General features: G+C 43.8%; 1 protein-coding gene across 1 annotated transcript in view; it reads right to left on the bottom strand.

The window, feature by feature from the left end:
- The window catches only part of GAL (galanin and GMAP prepropeptide), a 438263-nt gene extending 419615 nt beyond the window's left edge, over positions 1–18648 (bottom strand). Inside the window, exon 1 of the mRNA XM_044269277.1 lies at positions 18568–18648. Coding sequence (XP_044125212.1) covers positions 18568–18648 — 81 coding nt within the window. The remainder of the gene's footprint in view (positions 1–18567) is intronic.
- Positions 18649–18868: the final 220 nt, after the last annotated feature.

The following is an 18868-nucleotide window of genomic DNA, read 5'->3' as shown; positions in this document are numbered from 1 at the left end:
TCAGCAGATCCCTGAGCTAGGAGCTGGGTAAGACATCCTGTTCCTCCTAGACACGGAGTAACAGGAGTCTAAACTGAACAAACTGCAAGCATTATCTGCTGCAATCCAATCGACCACCTGGTCGCACTGGTCTGACTTCAAACTGAGACATGAAGCTAAGTATCGTTTTTCTTGTGCTCTGGCAGCAGGCACAGTTTCTCCACGCCCAGGGCCACAGCCTCTGCGTGCCCCATCAGCATCACAGCCACTTCCCCCTCCCTTACTGCTCGCCTTCTTCATTTTAAATGTGATATATGCTTTAAAGTATGTCACACGTACAGTAGCATAGGATTTGGAAGTGTATAAGCGCAAAACAATTTACAAATGTATTTCTGATTAGGAAATGTTATACAGGACAGGTACCACCGTTAATGTTACTGTTTGCAGTGTCTACGGAAAAAAGTTCACTGGATGTAACTGAAAATTTAGGGAAGCACACACTTTAAACAAGAAATGTGGCGTGGAAATTGTAACTGTCCTCAGCGGACACCATCTACGGAAAAAGGTACACTGGATGTCACTGATATTTAAGGGGTGCGCACAATTTACACAGGAGATGTGGCACGAGTAATTTAACTGTCCGCAGCTGCCTATTACACTGTATAAAAAATAAATATTGCTGCTGTCACACACAATAGTCCTTAAAGGGAACCTGTCACCAGGATTTTGTGTATAGAGCTGAGGACATGGGTTGCTAGATGGCCGCTAGCACATCCACAATACCCAGTCCCTATAGCTCTGTGTGCTTTTATTGTGTAAAAAAAACGATTTGATACATATGCAAATTAACCTGAGTCCTGTACGTGAGATGAGTCCTGTATGTTTTTTTTTACACAATAAAAGCGCACAGAGCTATGGGGACTGGGTATTGCGGATGTGCTAGCGGCCATCTAGCAACCCATGTCCTCAGCTCTTTACACAATCCTGGTGACAGGTTCCCTTTAAAAGCACTTTTGGGTCTCTGAAAAGTTTTTTTGTATAAAAATCTTCCTATTACACTCCCTACACTGTCTGTCCCTTCCTATGCACAGCTCTCCCTAACACTGAGCAATTTAGCGCAGGTTGCGCTACAAACATATATTGCTGCTGTCACACACAATAGTCCTTACAAGGAATTTTGGGTCTCTGGAACATCTTGGTACCAAAAAAATATTCAATTATACTCCCTCCACTCTCTGTTCTTTCCTATGCTCAGCTCTCCCTGACTACAAATGAGCACCCGATGACGAGTTCTGGCCAGCCAATAACTGTAATGCCAGTAGCCATTACAGTGACGGCAGTTAATACCTGTATGTTAATTGGCTGTGTAGCAGCCAAGAAACGTGCTGGGAGGAGACTCGAGCATGGCACTCGAGCACATGCCATACAAGGCGCTCAAACACATGCCATGTGCCAGGCATCGAGATGCTGAGCCAAACAGGTGTTCGGCTGAGCATGCTCGATCATCACTACTGCTGACACATTCACAGTAAATTTGTTAGATTCTACTTAGAATTTAGTGTCTCAGTATTAAAGAGCGGTCTAATATATTGCCTCATTTATCTGTTAGTTTATACACAGAATTTCACTGTGTCAGTATTAAAGGGTGGTTGAATATTTTGCTGTCTGCATCTTGTTGAAGTGCTGGCGCATTTGTAGTTAATTTGTTAGTTTAGGTACCGTAGTGACCAAAAGTTTTGAGAATGACACAAATATTAGTTTTCACAAAGTTTGCTGCTAAACTGCTTTTAGATCTTTGTTTCAGTTGTTTCTATGATGTAGTGAAATATAATTACATGCACTTCATATGTTTCAAAGGCTTTTATCAACAATTACATGACATTTTTGCAAAGAGTCAGTATTTGCAGTGTTGGCCCTTTTTTTTCAGGACCTCTGCAATTCGACCGGGCATGCTCTCAATCAACTTCTGGGCCAATTCCTGACTGATAGCAACCCATTCTTTCATAATCACTTCTTGGAGTTTGTCAGAATTAGCAGGTTTTTGTTTGTCCACCCGCCTCTTGAGGATTGAACACAAGTTCTCAATGGGATTAAGATCTGGGGAGTTTTCAGGCCATGGACCCAAAATGTCAACGTTTTGGTCCCCGAGCCACTTAGTTATCACTTTTACCTTATGGCACGGTGCTCCATCGTGCTGGAAAATGCATTGTTCTTCACCAAACTGTTGTTGGATTGTTGGAAGAAGTTGCTGTTGGAGGGTGTTTTGGTACCATTCTTTATTCATGGCTGTGTTTTTGGGCAAAATTGTGAGTGAGCCCACTCCCTTGGATGAGAAGCAACCCCACACATGAATGGTCTCAGGATGCTTTACTGTTGGCATGACACAGGACTGATGGTAGCGCTCACCTTTTCTTCCCCGGAAAAGCCTTTTTCCTGATGCCCCAAACAATCGGAAAGAGGCTTCATCTGAGAATATGACTTTGCCCCAGTCCTCAGCAGTCCATTCACCATATTTTCTGCAGAAGATCAATCTGTCCTGATGTTTTTTGGGGAGAGAATTGGCTTCTTTGCTGCCCTTCTTGACACCAGGCCATCTTCCAAAAGTCTTTGCCTTACTGTGCGTGCAGATGTAACCCTCTCTTCCTTAGACCATCTGCAACACCTCCAGCTTTCACACTCACTCGGTCACCAGCTCTTCCAGGCATTCATTCTATGTGGACTCTAAGGGACGACACTCAGGTCTTCTATGGTTTAAAGCTTTATTGAGGTGGGGTGCACTTGGCTGGGGCCTCCTTCACAGCAAATGTCTGTCATACAACAGGGAAACACTGCCACTATTTGGTATACAGCCAGGTCACCAGCCCACCTCTTTCACAGCAAATGTATGCACTCAAAGTATATTATAAAACAGTGATTGTATAGTGGTTCTTACATTGAACAAGTACAAACCGAATTCCCAAAAAGTTGGGACACTATACAAATCGTGAATAAAAACTGAATGCAATGATGTGGAGGTACCAACTTCTAATATTCATATATTCTTCTAATAAATCACGGAACAAAAGTTTAAACTGAGAAAATGTACAATTTTAAGGGAAAAATATGTTGAATCAGAATTTCATGGTGTCAACAAATCCCCAAAAAGTTGGGACAAGGCCATTTTCACCACCTTGTGGCATCTCCCCTTCTTCTTACAGCACTCAACAGACGTCTGGGGACCGAGGAGACCAGTTTCTCAAGTTTAGAAATAGGAATGCTCTCCCATTCTTGTCTAATACAGGCCTCTCACTGTTCAATCGTCTTGGGCCTTCTTTGTTGCACCTTCCTCTTTATAATGTGCCAAATGTTCTCTATAGGTGAAAGACCTGGACTGCAGACTGGCCATTTCAGTACCCAGATCCTTCTCCTACGCAGCCATGATGTTGTGATTGATGCAGAATATGGTCTGGCATTATCTTGTTGAAAAATGCAGGGTCTTCCCTGAAAGAGATGACATCTGGATGGGAGCATATGTTGTTCTAGAACCTGAATATATTTTTCTGCATTGATGGTGCCTTTCCAGACATGCAAGCTGCCTATGCCACATGCACTCATGCAACCCCATACCACCAGAGATGCAGGCTTCTGCACTGAGCGCTGATAACAACTTGGGTTGTCCTTGTCCTCTTTGGTCCGGGTGACAGGGCGTCCCAGATTTCCAAAAAGAACTTCGAATCGTGACTCGTCTGACCACAGAACAGTCTTCCATTTTGCCACACTCCATTTTAAATGATCCCTGGCCCAGTGAAAACGCCTGAGCTTGTGGATCTTGCTTAGAAATGGCTTCTTCTTTGCACTGTAGAGTTTCAGCTGGCAACGGCGGATGGCACGGTGGATTGTGTTCACTGACAATGGTTTCTGGAAGTATTCCTGAGCCCATTCTGTGATTTCCTTTACAGTAGCATTCCTGTTTGTGGTGCAGTGTCGTTTAAGGGCCCGGAGATCACGGGCATCCAGTATGGTTTTATGGCCTTGACCCTTACGCACAGAGATTGTTCCAGATTCTCTGAATCTTTGGATGAGGTTATGCACAGTTGATGATAGATGCAAAGTCTTTGCAATTTTTCGCTGGGTAACACCTTTCTGATATTGCTCCACTATCTTTCTGCGCAACATTGTGGGAATTGGTGATCCTCTACCCATCTTGGCTTCTGAGAGACACTGCCACTCTGAGAAGCTCTTTTTATACCCAATCATGTTGCCAATTGACCTAATTAGTGTTAATTGGTCTTCCAGCTCTTCGTTATGCTCAAATTTACTTTTTCCAGCCTCTTATTGCTACTTGTCCCAACTTTTTGGGGATTTGTTGACACCGTGAAAATTTGAATCAACGTATTTTTCCTTTAAAATGATACATTTACTCGGATTAAACGTTTGATCTGGCATCTACGTTCTATTACAAATAAAATATTGACATTTGCCATCTCCACATCATTGCATTCAGTTTTTATTCACAATTTGTTTAGTGTCCCAACTTTTTCGGAATCCGGTTTGTATATGAGGATAACAGCAACATACCTGTAATACAACAGGGAAACACTGCCTCTATCTGGTATACAGCCAGGTCACCAGCCCATCTATATCATAACAGGCAGTCGTTATATTACATTCCCACATACGTGCTACGGGATATTACAAGGCATACAGAGAAATGAACAAGAGAAAATCATTTACAAAGATATTACAACAGGGTGACCTGGAATACAGCATGTCTTACAGCCATTTTAGGAAGAGCACATGGCTCTCTAACCCTACATGATCTACTCAGCCTAGCATGTGTTGCAGGACATAAAGGCTGCTTAAAAAACATACAGTCACCTCTTTACATTCTACAGAACTATTATGGGTATATATCATAACTTTTTACAACAGATAAATGAACTTTAGCTTTAGAGAACTTAGACAGAGATCCTACCTCCTTCAAAGCAAATGTCTGCACTAAGGAGACTAAACCAAGTAGCAGAATACACAGGGGACTTCCTGGAAGAGTCCACTCTAAAGACCCTGTCTGTTAAAACTTTCCTCAGTTATCTAATAGCACATTTGAAGAGGTTTATTTAGCATGTCCTGACTCTCTGTTAACAGCGTATGAAAATATGGAACTACATTTAACAAGTGCTCATTGCTGCGGCTCCTGTGTATTGGTATGACCCTATTGCAAACCTGCAGACTGGATATTTGGTGAAACTTCATGTGCTCCATATCGACTGTACTACACAGATTGCGCTCACACCTGCTTGCTGCCATTCCTGAGCAAGCTCTGCACTGGTGGCACTCCGATCCTGCAGCTGAATCCTCTTTAGGAGACGATCCTGGCGCTTGCTGGACTTTCTTGGACGCCCTGAAGCCTTCTTAACAAGAATTGAACCTCTTTCCTTGAAGTTCTTGATGATCCTATAAATTGTTGATTGAGGTGCAATCTTAGTAGCCACAATATCCTTGCCTGTGAAACCATTTTTATGCAACGCAATGATGGCTGCACGCGTTTCTTTGCAGGTCACCATGGTTAACAATGGAAGAACAATGATTTCAAGCATCACCCTCTTTTTAACAGGCCGTCTGCCATTTTAACCCAATCAGCCTGACATAATGATCTCCAGCCTTGTGCTCGTCAACATTCTCACCTGAGTTAACAAATCGATTACTGAAATGATCTCAGCAGGTCCTTTTAATGACAGCAATGAAATGCAGTGGAAAGGTTTTTTTGGGATTAAGTTAATTTTCATGGCAAAGAAGGACTATGCAATTCATCTGATCACTATACATAACATTCTGGAGTATATGCAAATTTCTAATATAAAAACTTAAGCAGCAACTTTTCCAATTTCCAATATTTATGTAATTCTCAAAACTTTTGGCCACGACTGTACATGTGCGGTGCTTTAGCGATGGGTACACATGCGAACAGAAGAGACCCATGGCTAATGACCGCGACCAGTAATAATCCCGCAAAGATGAGCTACAAAATCATAAAAATGTTAAAAAAATGTAGAAAAAAAAATTAAAAATATAAAACTGTAAATCAAAATACATAAATAACACAAACATTATAAACATCATGGACATCACCGCAACCCAAAATGCCCATACTGTTAAAATATTTTCCCAATACAGTAAATGGCGTAACGGAAAAAAGGGTCAAAATGTCTGATTCACAATTTTTTCTTCATTTCTCTTACCTAAAAAATGTAATAAAATGTGATAAAAAGTCACGCGCACGGGCGTGGCTTGGCCGCTGAGAGGAATGGCCGCTTGATCTCTCAGCTCCTGCACCTCAGCGATTACAGAGGAGCTTCCCAGCGCTTCGGCTACCGCCATCTCCACGCTCTTACCAGCGACAGGACTGGATACCTCCCAGGACACTATGGGGAAGTCTAAAAGGCAGCTTCCAAGGCTGCAGAGCGGTAGTTTGGACGGCTTCTTTGAGCGGGGCCCGGCTAAAGATGGCGCATGTTCCCGCGGCGCACTTACCTGGGCAGCGCATCGCCGAACAGCGTCTCCAGGTCTCCGTCACCTCCACCGGGGCCTGACGCCTTCTCATTGACAGAGGCTGAATTCCCCTCACTCCCGCCGACCCCAAGTGATCTGGGGACCCCGGACAACGCGGCTACACAAAATGGCGCTGCAGCTAGCCGCGCTGTGATCTCGCCTTCCGGCAGCCCTCAGAAGCAGAGGCCGCGCCTGGATCCGTCATGTTCTCCTGAGGTTAGTGAGGGGCCATGGAAGCAGACGGTGGAGAACCCCGCAACTATCCCTATAATTGCATACCAGACCTCTGATAAGCCTCTGTGTGAGGACTCCATTAAAAACATGCTCCTGGCTTTACACCAGTCCTTGCGTTCGGACATGGAGGGGCGCATTAACCCTTTAGCGGCCAAGGTTAAAGAATCTGCAGAAAAGATTCAACATGTGGAGAGTAAGATGGCTGATTTTGCTGTTTCACAGAATAACATTATTGATGCCCACAATGACATGGCGGACGAAATGGAGGCCATTAAGAGCAAATTGGCAGATCTGGAGGATCGCTCCAGAAGGAACAATGTTAAATTCAGAGGTATTCCAGAAGATGTAGCACCTCGTGATTTACAGCCCTATGTTAAGGGCCTCATTAAAGCGCTGCTTCCGAAAATCCCTGTCCCGGACATGATAATTGACAGGGCTCATAGGATCCCAAAACCGCCGCATCTCGGGGCGGATGTCCCAAGAGACACGCTAGCCAGGATCCATTTCTTCCATACTAAAGAGGCCTTAATGATGGCGGCTAGGAACTGCGACAAACTCCCTGCTCCTTTCCAGACAGTCAGGCTTTTTGCGGATCTTTCTATGGCGACGCTGAGACAAAGGAGGGAATTACAGCCAATCACCCTTGCACTTAGGGATAATGATATCCAGTATAAATGGGGCTATCCGCAGAAACTGCTGATCCGGAAAGATGGGAAAACTCATGTGGTGAAAGCGGTTGATGAGGGAAAAGAGCTGCTACGGTCTTGGGACATCTCTCTTCAGCTGGAGAGGAGAGGGACTCGCAATCGAGACACTTGATTGTCTGCGGTGTAGCGCAGGACTGCTGATCTTCTTTTGGGTCCGATGCAGACTCAGATTCCACTTACAGGAACTATTTGCCATTCCTGCCTTGGATTATCTGCGGCCAGGAGTAGTGGAGCTACCTCTTGCACTGTTCATATGGGATCTGATTACTAATCCTTTCTGTTTAGGTGCTGTCTATCTGTTTGCGCACTTAACATAGTTCAGGATCCTCTCAGCCTCACCAGTGAACTTACGCCGCCTATTTTGCACGGACGGATTGACCGTCTGGAGTTGAGTTATTTATCCCCTCCCGGTAGTTTTTCCTACCCCTTTAGACTCCTCACTGACTCGCTGCTCAGAGTATATACTTGCGGCCACTTTACATCTTGCTTACTTTCAGGCGATTGTTCTTTGTTGTTGTAGTTGATTTGATAATTCTTATTAGTCTGTCTGGTCGCACAGGACTTGGTTCCTCTCCTCATTCACATGGGCCTCAAAATCCTATCACTTAATGCTAAGGGACTTAACTGTCCACAGAAAAGATCCTATGTTTGGAGAGAGGCAACCAATGCTGGAGCGGACCTTGTTTGCATCCAGGAGACCCACCTACTACAGGAAGATGCCAAACGTATTCATAATCGATTTTTCCCCTCATATATTGCATTCTCATTTTAGTAGGAAATCCAGGGGAGTGTTCATAGCTGTCAAGAGTTCAGTGGCCTTTGCTACCATTTCCTCGAAAGTGGACTCCAATGGCCGTTACATCATTCTGGTATGTTCTATTAATAACATCACATATACCATAGTCAATGTTTATGCACCTAATGATCGCCAAACGTCCTTCATGCGAAAACTGCTGAAACAGCTGAATTCCGTGAAACAAGGGAAGGTAATTGTCTGTGGTGATTTTAATTTGGTGATGGATCGGTCGTTGGACTCCACTAGCTTAACCCGGCGTTCAGGGAGCGATGTTGCCTCTCTGTTGCACACAGAAGGCCTCATTGACGTATGGAGGGCTCAACATAGTATGGAGAGGGATTACACCTTCTTTTCCGCTCCTCACCTCTCTTACTCACGCATTGATATGTTTTTTGTAGATCAAGCTACCTTAATGCATACCATATCTACAGATATTGGACTTATCATGTGGTCGGACCATGCCCCCATAACTTTGACTCTGGAGGACTTATTCCAATTCCCGGGCGCTCCCATATGGCGTAATGACACGTTTCTTTTTTCTAATCCAGAAACTATTAAGGAGCTGTCTGATGAACTGCGTTTTTCTCCATCAATGACGGATCTGTTACGGATAAATACATTCTGTGGCAGACGCATAAGGCGTTCATCAGGGGCTCCTTGATTAGACTGAAATGCAAGCTGAGGAAAATTAAGGAGAAGGAAATTTCTCAGCTGCTCAAATCAGTCGCAGAGCTAGAGAGCCGGAATAAGGCATCCCCTACGGCCCATATAACTTCCCTACTGAAGATAGAGAGGGATAAACTGTGTAGCTTGATGTCAAGTAATTATTCGAGATCTCTGCTTAGACTGAAGTCGAGATATTATGCCCAGGGAAACAGAGCTGGCAAGCTGTTGGCGAATCAACTTAAGGCTCAGCAAACTAAGTCAAAAATCCCGTTTCTTATCCACCCATGCTCTAAAGCAAAATTGTTGGATCCTAGAGATATTGCGGAACAGTTTCGCTCTTACTACCATAGCCTATACAATCTCAAAGATACGGTTGTCTTCCCTGACAGTTACCCAGAATTGGTGGACAGTTTCCTAACTCAGTCTGAATTGCCTACCCTCTCCCCTGACCAGCTTCACTCATTGAATGCCCCTCTCACATCCATAGAACTCCAAAAGATTATAGGGAATCTCCCATTAGGCAAATCCCCTGGCCCGGATGGCTTGTCGAATGAATACTACAAGCATTTCCTCCCTGTGCTGTCGCCCCATTTCCTCGATATTTTTAACCGTGCTCTTGAAGGGACCCCGTTCCCGTCAGAGATGCTTACAGCCCTTATAGTCACACTGCCAAAGCCTGGGAAACCCCCTGATGTCCCTCAAAACTTTAGACCGATTTCGCTATTGAATTCGGACATCAAAATCTTCGCCAAGTTGATAGCCAGCAGATTGTCAGCCATACTCCCTTCCCTGATTAAGGATGACCAAACAGGGTTTGTTAAGGGCCGTATATCTTCAGACAACACTAGAAGGTTGATTAACCTATTTGATTATGCTGAACAAAATACCCTTCCAATGGTGGCGGTGACTCTAGACGCTGAGAAGGCGTTCGACCGGCTACATTGGTCGTTCGCATTCTCGGTTCTTGGTAAAATGGGATTTCAAGGTAGCATATTGAACGCTTTCTACAGTTTATATGCATCCCCAATGGCTAAGGTGTGGGTTAATGGGGTGCTGTCTGCCCCTTTCAAGATTACCAATGGGTCGCGCCAGGGATGCCCTTTATCACCCCTCCTGTTCATCCTGGCTTTGGAACACTTAGCTCAACACATTAGGAAATCTACCCTCAATAGTGGCGTGGATGTTGGAGGAAGAGATCATAGAATATCGCTATATGCTGACGACATTATCCTCACCCTGTCAAGTCCCCTTCAGTCACTAAGCTCAGCCTTTGACATAATAGCACATTTTGGCACACTCTCTTACTATAAGATCAACAATTCTAAGTCCCAAGCCCTGTTACTCAATATCCCCCAACGGGAGGCTGAGGTGTTAAAGTCCCGATTTCCCCTGGACTGGCAGGAGGTGGAACTTCCGTACTTGGGAATCAAGCTGACATACCCCTGCTCTCATTTACTTAAGCGGAACTATGAGCCTCTCCTTGATACTATGTCGTCTGATTTCTCTCAATATTCCATGAAGGAGGTATCATGGGTCGGTAGGGTGGCTGCATTTCAGATGATGACACTGCCTAAACTGATCTATGTATTCAGAGCCCTCCCGATTCCGGTCCCCGATGCATTCTTTCGAAAAGCACAGGCAATAGTGTCCAAATACATTTGGAAGTCGTCCAAACCCAGAATTGCCCAAAAACAGCTTTTCTTACGGAAAAAGGCCGGGGGGTTGGGACTGCCATGCATTAGGGATTACCATAGTGCTATCAGTCTGTCACTTGCTAGGGAATGGTGGGACAAACAATGTAGTAAAGCTTGGCACCAAATTGAGTCTCACTCACTCAAAAAGGGCTCTCTAAGAGACCTGTTGATCGGCATATTGTGGAATGGGAAGGTTCCTGAAGCCTCTTTACAGACGGTGCGACATGTAGGAAGGGTCTGGTCGCACTTTCACACTGCGAACGCTGACTCTACTGATGCCCTCCTCCCTCACTTGGACATTCATTCCTTGGAATGGATTTTGGGAGATATTAGTCTCCGCGGTTGGCATGCTCAAGGGATTGAGAGGGTATCTCAGCTCCTATGTTCTGGAAAGGTTCTCCCGTTCACCTCTATCCAACAAATGTTCCAACTTCCGGCTAGGGAGGTCTTCAATTATCTCAGGGTTAAACATTTATTAGCATCCATCATCGCGAAGCCCCCTCCCACTCATACGGGGATCCTACAACTTTATTGCTCCCGGGGTTTGCTGAAAAAAGGGGCAACAGGACGTATATATGAGTATATGGGGGAAAAGTCAACATTTGTAAAATCCAATCCATTCCAGAAATGGGAGCGAGAGTTGGGCACCACATACTCTGGAGATGATTGGTCCTCTGCACTGGGATTCTTGACTTCTAACTTTAGATGTGTCACCCATTATGAGGCTGGCGTTAAAACTTTATTGAACTGGTACTTCACACCCCAAAGGTTGCATATCATATATCCTACATCCTCTCCCTTGTGTTGGAGGGGTTGTGGAAATGTGGGTTCTCTGTTACATGTTCTGTGGGCATGCCCGGTTATCAATGATTTCTGGAAGCAGGTATTTGCATTGCTGGGGGAAATATCAGGTCAAGACGTCCTCCCCTCCCCGGGAACTTGCTCTTTTGTTCATGGGCATTCGGCGCTTGTGCCCGACGTATAGGCCCATAATGGGGCACATCTTACTCAGCGCTAAACTGGTTATTACCCGCCATTGGAAGAAAGTGAGTCCTCCAGATATCCTGGAGGTGGTGACTGAGCTGAACACTACATGCCGGTATGAGAGGATGATTCCATCTTCGATGCTCTTCCCTGTGAAATTCAAACATACCTGGAGCCCCTGGATGGCTCACTCGAGGTTTTCTAGGTAATTGGCCCTCAAACCTGTGGCCTTGGGGTGGGGAGTGGTCATAATTAAGTACAATGCCTTTGGTCAGGTCCCTCCTGCAGTTGAGCCTTCTGAGCAGACAGACTTGTGTTCAATATCTGTTATTTTTGATTTGTATGTTCTATTGCTGATTTAAACTTAATGTAAGATACGTGTATTCCATAATAATGGAAACTTTCTTTATGGCACTATCATTGTCTCTGGTGGCTGCGTCCACCTCGAATGGTTTATGCAATGACGTGTTCTGCTAACCATATTTTGAAAAATTCTCAATAAAAATTTTGAACTTTAAAAGTCACGCGCACTCCAACATTGTAAGACACTCTCCTGTTCCGCGATCCACTGAGGCCCCTAGGGGTCCTCATGGGGCTCGGCCTGCGGGGGACCCCATTGGAATAGCAGGATAGGTCACGCATGTGCCTGGGGAATCTTCAGTTACGACTCCATTGTGGGCAGACGTGGTAGTGCGTCCGCATGATCGCTGGAGGGGAAGACCGCCGGGGTCTCGGAGGCAGATTTACCGGACTGGTGGCTGCACGCAGCGGCTGGTCCTGTTTCTGGTATCGCCTGCAGGTTCCGTTCTGGCGTCCGTGCCAACGCGACCATGTATTCATGCTGGGCGGCTCGAGCATCGGCGTGTACACGCGAGAGGAGGTTCGCAAAAGGATACGCAGCTGAACGTGCGCACATCTTATTCACTACGCCAGCCGTTGACGGGGAACATACCTGTATGTAAATTCTAGTAGATTAGAGGGCAGGCATAGGTTAAGTGACTAAGGACCAGCCTAGGCCGCACAAGTGTCAGGGATTAGGTTTATTATATGACCTATAAGGAATAGACACATGGCACTTTGTGGTTGGCTAGCAGGTACTTAAAAGGTGATCTCCCTGGCTGGTCAGTGCCCACTGTTGTTTTGACAACCCGGGTGTATGTTGCTGTTCATATTCTCCCAGACTGAACTGTGCATGACCTCTGCCTCTAGCTATAACTATAAAAAAAAGTTAAGGGTGTTAGAATATGGTGATAAAAAAAATTTGTTTTCAAAGTTTTCATCTATTTTTACACTATATAGAGATAAAAAAAACTATACATTTGTGGTATTGTAATCGGACTGATCCATAGAATGAAGGGCATGGGTCAGTTTTGCTGCAAAGGGAACACCATAGGAACAAAACCCACAAAACGGTGGTGGAATTTTGTTTTTTCCAATTCCACCCCATTTGGATTTTTTTTACCACTTCCCACTACATTGTATGCCATATTAAATGGTGGCATTAGAAAACGCAACTTTTCCCACAAAAAAATCAGCCCTCATACGGCTATGTGAAAAATTAAAAATTTATGGCTCAAGGAAGATAGGGAAGAATAATGAAAACGAAAAAAACCTCCTGTATCCAAGGGGTTAAAATATATAATTCACACTCTGCCTTAACCTCATAAATAATGTATGTGTTTTTGTTTTTTGTCTGCCAATCTAGATGATTTGGGCAAGATCAGTTAAAGATGGGATCATGCTACCATCATACCCATCCTCAAAAAGCTTTCCCTTAACCCATCTTCTTAGTCTAGCAATCGACACATATCCCTACTGTCATACGCCTCAAAGTTACTTGACCATGTCCACCTTGAACTGTCCTCTCACCTCTCTTCCTGTTCCCTTTTTGACCAGATATAATCTGGCTTCCGACCCCACCACTCTACTGAAACTGCCCTTACCAAAGTCAACAACAACCTGTTAACTGCAAAGGCTATTACTCTGTCCTCCTCCTCCTTGACCTATCCTCTTCCTTTGACACAGTTGACCACTCCCTTACGCTACAAACTCTTGCATCTCTTGGTGTCACGGGCATGGCTCTCTCCTGGATCACATAATACCTTACAGACTGGATATTTAGTGTGTCCCACTCACACACCACCTCTTAGCGTTGTCCCTTCTCTGTCGATGTCCCTCAAGGCTCTAACCTAGGACTCCTGCTCTTCTCAATTTACACCTTCAGCTTGGGACAGCTCATAGAGTCCTATGGCTTTCAGTATCACTTCTATAAGCAAATACCACAATACCGCTCCTCTATAGCCTTCTTCTTCTCTTGCTTTCTTAACCTTAAAGGGAGTCTGTCACCTCCATATGGCCATATACAGTGCTTACATGGCTCTGTAGAACACCTATACAGGATTGTAATGGTACCTTTGTCTTTGTCTTTAGACTTGCACCAGCAGGAAAAACTGAGTTTAATTCATATGCAAATTAGCCCTCGCAAGTGCCCAGGGAGGAGTTCAGTGTGTAGGAGCCCAGGCTGCTCTGCCTTCATTTCACTTTACTCCTCCCCAGTCTCTGCCTTTGCCCGCCCTCCAAGTCTCTTGACTCATCGATAGGTCCAGACTTGAGGGCGGGCAAAGGCAGAGACTGGGGAGGAGTAAAGTGAAATGAAGGCAGAGCAGCCTGGGCTCCTATACACTGAACTCCTCCCTGGGCACTTGCGAGTGCTGATTTGCATATGAATTAAACTCCGTTTTTCCTGCTGGTGCAAGTCTAAAGACAAAGACAAAGGTACTGTTACAATCCTGTATAGGTGTGCTACAGGACAATGTAAGCACTGTATATGGCCATATGGAGGTGACAGACTCCCTTTAATATGGATAAAACAGAATATATCATTTTTCCTCCATCTCATTCATCCCCTTCATCAGACCTTTCTATCACAATTAATGGCTGCACACTCTGACCGGTCAACCAAGTGCACTGTTTTGGGGTAACCTTTGATTCTGCTCTGTCCTTCAAACCACACATCCAAGCCCTTGCCACCCCCTGCCGCCTCCAAATCAAAAATATCTCTTAGGTCCGCACATTCTTCAAACCAGGGTGTGCAAAAATGCTTATAGATGCTCTCATGTAGACGACTGTAACATACTCCTATGTGGCCTCCCATCTAGCACCTCGAACTCCTCCAATCTATCCTCAACTCTGCCGCCCAACTAATCCACCCCTCCCCCTTTCCCCCCTTTACTGTCCTGTATCTTCTCTCTCCCAATCCCAAGCACTTACTATGACATACGGTACATGGACATCCACAACCTGTCCCCTCCATACATCTATGACCTTCCTACATGCAGTGTACGATCCTTACAGGACCTCCTTCTCTATTCTCCTCTTATCTCCTCTTCCCACAATCACCTCCAAGATTTCTCCCATGCAGCCTCCATACTCTGGAACTCTCTATTGGAACCGACTGTGGAAACCTTCAAAGAAACCTGAAAAAACCCACCTCTTCAGACAAGCCTACAACCCACAGTAACTCTGATGCCACTTTTTTGCCATGACCAGTTTTAACCTCACCTACTGTATCCTTCTCCCATCCTTGTAGATTGTAAGCCATTACAGGCAGGGTCCTCTCTCCTTCTGAGCCAGTTGTAACTCATCTTGTTAATGCTTATTGTACTATTTTTTTTATTTATTATGTATGTATACCCCTTACCATATCTTTAGCGCCATGGAATGAATGGCACTGTAATAAATATTAATGATAACAATAAAGAGAAAATGTCACTATGAAATGCAGTGCCATCAGCAGGTAGCATGTTATAGAGCAGGAGGAATTATATATAGCTCTGTTGGAAAATATTCAGAAGAACTTGTAAATAATGCATTTAAATCTCTGCTCTTTCTGAGCTCAGTTGTACCAGTTTATGTGATAATCAGCATTCTCAGCATTGTTATTGGAAATTATCACAGATGGGAGTTCATGCAGATGTCATATGTTTCTTTCCTATAATGCATACTATTCAACTGGATTGACACAGCCTTGTATAGTAACAAGGGTGTACCTCCTTAATCTATAAATCAACAAAAGAGAACTGGTACCATGGAATACCCAATAAAATGAATCTTTATTTAACATAAAAACATAGAAAAAATATATCATTTTTCGACAAAAATACATATATAAATCACTGTAGAAAATGCACCAAACAGATATACCACTGACTATACTAGCTGGTCATACAAGCAGATATTAAAAGCTGAGACTTTTGCCAATATATTCCTGTCAGGAAGATATCGGAGCCCACATGCACCACGTCACGGTCACTCAGCATGGCAAGGGGTCCTACCACTACTCTAACTATGGTGTGAACACGGTCTGAAGGTGATGTAATCCAGCTCACAGCCAAGCTTCTACACAACTGCATAGCAGGACAACTAATGCAATGTGAACAAAGCAAGACTGTAAGCCACACCCATATCAGACCATGTGATGGAGATTCCCAGGTGCAATTTTCTTTTTCTTTTTAAAGAATGTTCAATTGCCAGATAAAGGCACATTCAATACATATAAAACAAAATCACAGAAATGAAGTGGCCAACATGGGGGAACTGCCCAAGCCCCAAACACTGTAGCGTGTTTCTCATTGGGTGAGCAGTCCCACTGCATGTGAACCACCGAAATACCGTGGCAAGTATGGGGGAGCTGCTCAAACCCCAAACACTGTAGCGTGTTTCTCATTAGGGGAGCAGTCCCACCGCATGTGGACCGCAGCAAACGACCATCCCGAGCAAATGTGATTTCTGTGATTTTGTTTTATATGTATTGAATGTGCCTTTATCTGGCAATTGAACATTCTTTAAAAAGAAAAAGAAAATTGCACCTGGGAATCTCCATCACATGGTCTAATATGGGTGTGGCTTACAGTCTGGCTTTGTTCACATTGCACTAGTTGTCCTGCTGTGCGGTTGTGTGGGAGCCTGGCTGTGAGATGGATTTCATCACCTTCAGACCGTGTTCACACCATAGTTAGAGTAATGGTAGGACCCCTTGCCATGCTGAGTGACCGTGACGTGGTGCATGTGGGCTCCGATATCTTCCTGACAGGAATATATTGGCAAAAGTCTCAGCTTTTAATATCTGCCTGTATGACCAGCTAGTATAGTCAGTGGTATATCTGCATTTTCTTCAGTGATTTATATAATTGTATTTTCATCCGCACAATGCTCTGGTTTGTGTAGGATGCTTTTGTGGTGCATGTGGACCGCGCTGGCGTCCTCCTTTGTATGCATTATTTGCTCGGGATGGTCGTTTTCTGCGGTCCACATGCGGTGGGACTGCTCCCCTAATGAGAAACACGCTACAGTGTTTGGGGTTTGAGCAGCTCCCCCATACTTGCCACGGTATTTCGGTGGTTCACATGCAGTGGGACTGCTCGCCCAATGAGAAACACGCTACAGTGTTTGGGGCTTGGGCAGTTCCCCCATATTGGCCACTTCATTTCTGTGATTTTCAAAAATACATATACATACAGACCATACAGGGTGCCATCAGAGAATGATCCACAATAGCTGCTATATTTTTGTTAACTTATCATGTGGTATTATATATTTAAAGTGTGAGACACCGCTGGTATTTAGTGTCAAGATCAGCATGCCATATATAAGCTGTCTCTAATCATCATTGCGGCTGTCTCTCACTTTAAATACACATAGCATCACTATGATCGGGGTGTAGATAAAACTATATTTGCAGGGTTGGCGTCATATATTGTTCGCAGCTTATTGCATAATCTATGATACAAGCGCCAATACTGATTTGCGTTTGTTTCTTACCCCAAAATCCTGTGATTCAAATGTGGTCAGTCTCTGCTAGGCAGTCCTCATCCTCGACGCACGTTTCGCTTATTGCTTCCTCGCTTATTGCTTCCTCCTGAGGAAGCAATAAGCGAAACGTGCGTCGAGGATGAGGACTGCCTAGCAGAGACTGACCACATTTGAATCACAGGATTTTGGGGTAAGAAACAAACGCAAATCAGTATTGGCGCTTGTATCATAGATTATGCAATAAGCTGCGAACAATATATGGCGCCAACCCTGCAAATATAGTTTTATCTACACCCCGATCATAGTGATGCTATGTGTATTTAAAGTGAGAGACAGCCGCATTGATGATTAGAGACAGCTTATATATGGCATGCTGATCTTGACACTAAATACCAGCGGTGTCTCACACTTTAAATATATAATACCACATGATAAGTTAACAAAAATATAGCAGCTATTGTGGATCATTCTCTGATGGCACCCTGTATGGTCTCTATGTATATGTATTTTTGTCTAAAATATATATTTTTTTTTCTATGTTTTTATGTTAAATAAATATTCATTTTATTGGGTATTCCATGGTACCAGTTCTCTTTTGTTGATCTATAATGCATACTACAGAAGAAATAATTATAGTAAATATGGATAACAACCAAGAGACAGACTGGCACTACTGCTCTGCATATGTTGCTATCAGTGCTTGGATCTTTAATGCCACATACTCCTTTGTGGTGCTCTGTGTCATTCAAGAGTCCATAAATAATGTGTAGTAGAGCATAACACAGCACTTACCCGGGAGTAAAAAATCTTTTACTTTATTGCTTTCTGCAGGTTACATAGACAACAATGTCTAACAATTTTACTCCCAGGTGAGTGCCCTGTTATACTCTACAACACAATAGTAAATATGGATCTGCCACATAATTAGACCACACATATAACAGCAGAAGAAAACGTTCAATTAATGATGATACTTTTATTCACAGTCATAACTCTAGCCATATAGAATGACCACTATACTATCACAAACAGCTATACAATTGCAAATAACTATATATAGACTAACAATACCCTGGCTCTCAGCTCAGCTACTCATTCAGCAGATCCTGTAGATCAGACCCATAATTTAAATATGGTCTGCAAATAATGTTTTAAAGAAGGAACTTACCGTTAAAACAACTCCAAATGTCTGTGAGATAGTGGCACATAGTATTAAGGATACCAGCAGGAAACTTGTGCACTTTTGCATCTGTATGAACATAGTAAAAATGTAACTGTAACATAGATTTATCTATATATTCAGATAAAGAATGAATTAATTAATCAAATCTATATTGATCAGTTTGGCTTTAAATACATCTAGGCAGAAGTGTTTCTTGATATTACTTAACTATACACCTAGTCATTATTCACAAATATTTGTTACACTCAAATATTTGTGCTGTGAATGAACTTGAAAAATTTACTAG

The sequence above is a fragment of the Bufo gargarizans genome, chromosome 10, assembly GCF_014858855.1.
Source record: "Bufo gargarizans isolate SCDJY-AF-19 chromosome 10, ASM1485885v1, whole genome shotgun sequence".
Taxonomy (NCBI): Eukaryota; Metazoa; Chordata; class Amphibia; order Anura; family Bufonidae; genus Bufo; species Bufo gargarizans.
This window is presented reverse-complemented; position numbering and strand designations above follow the sequence as displayed.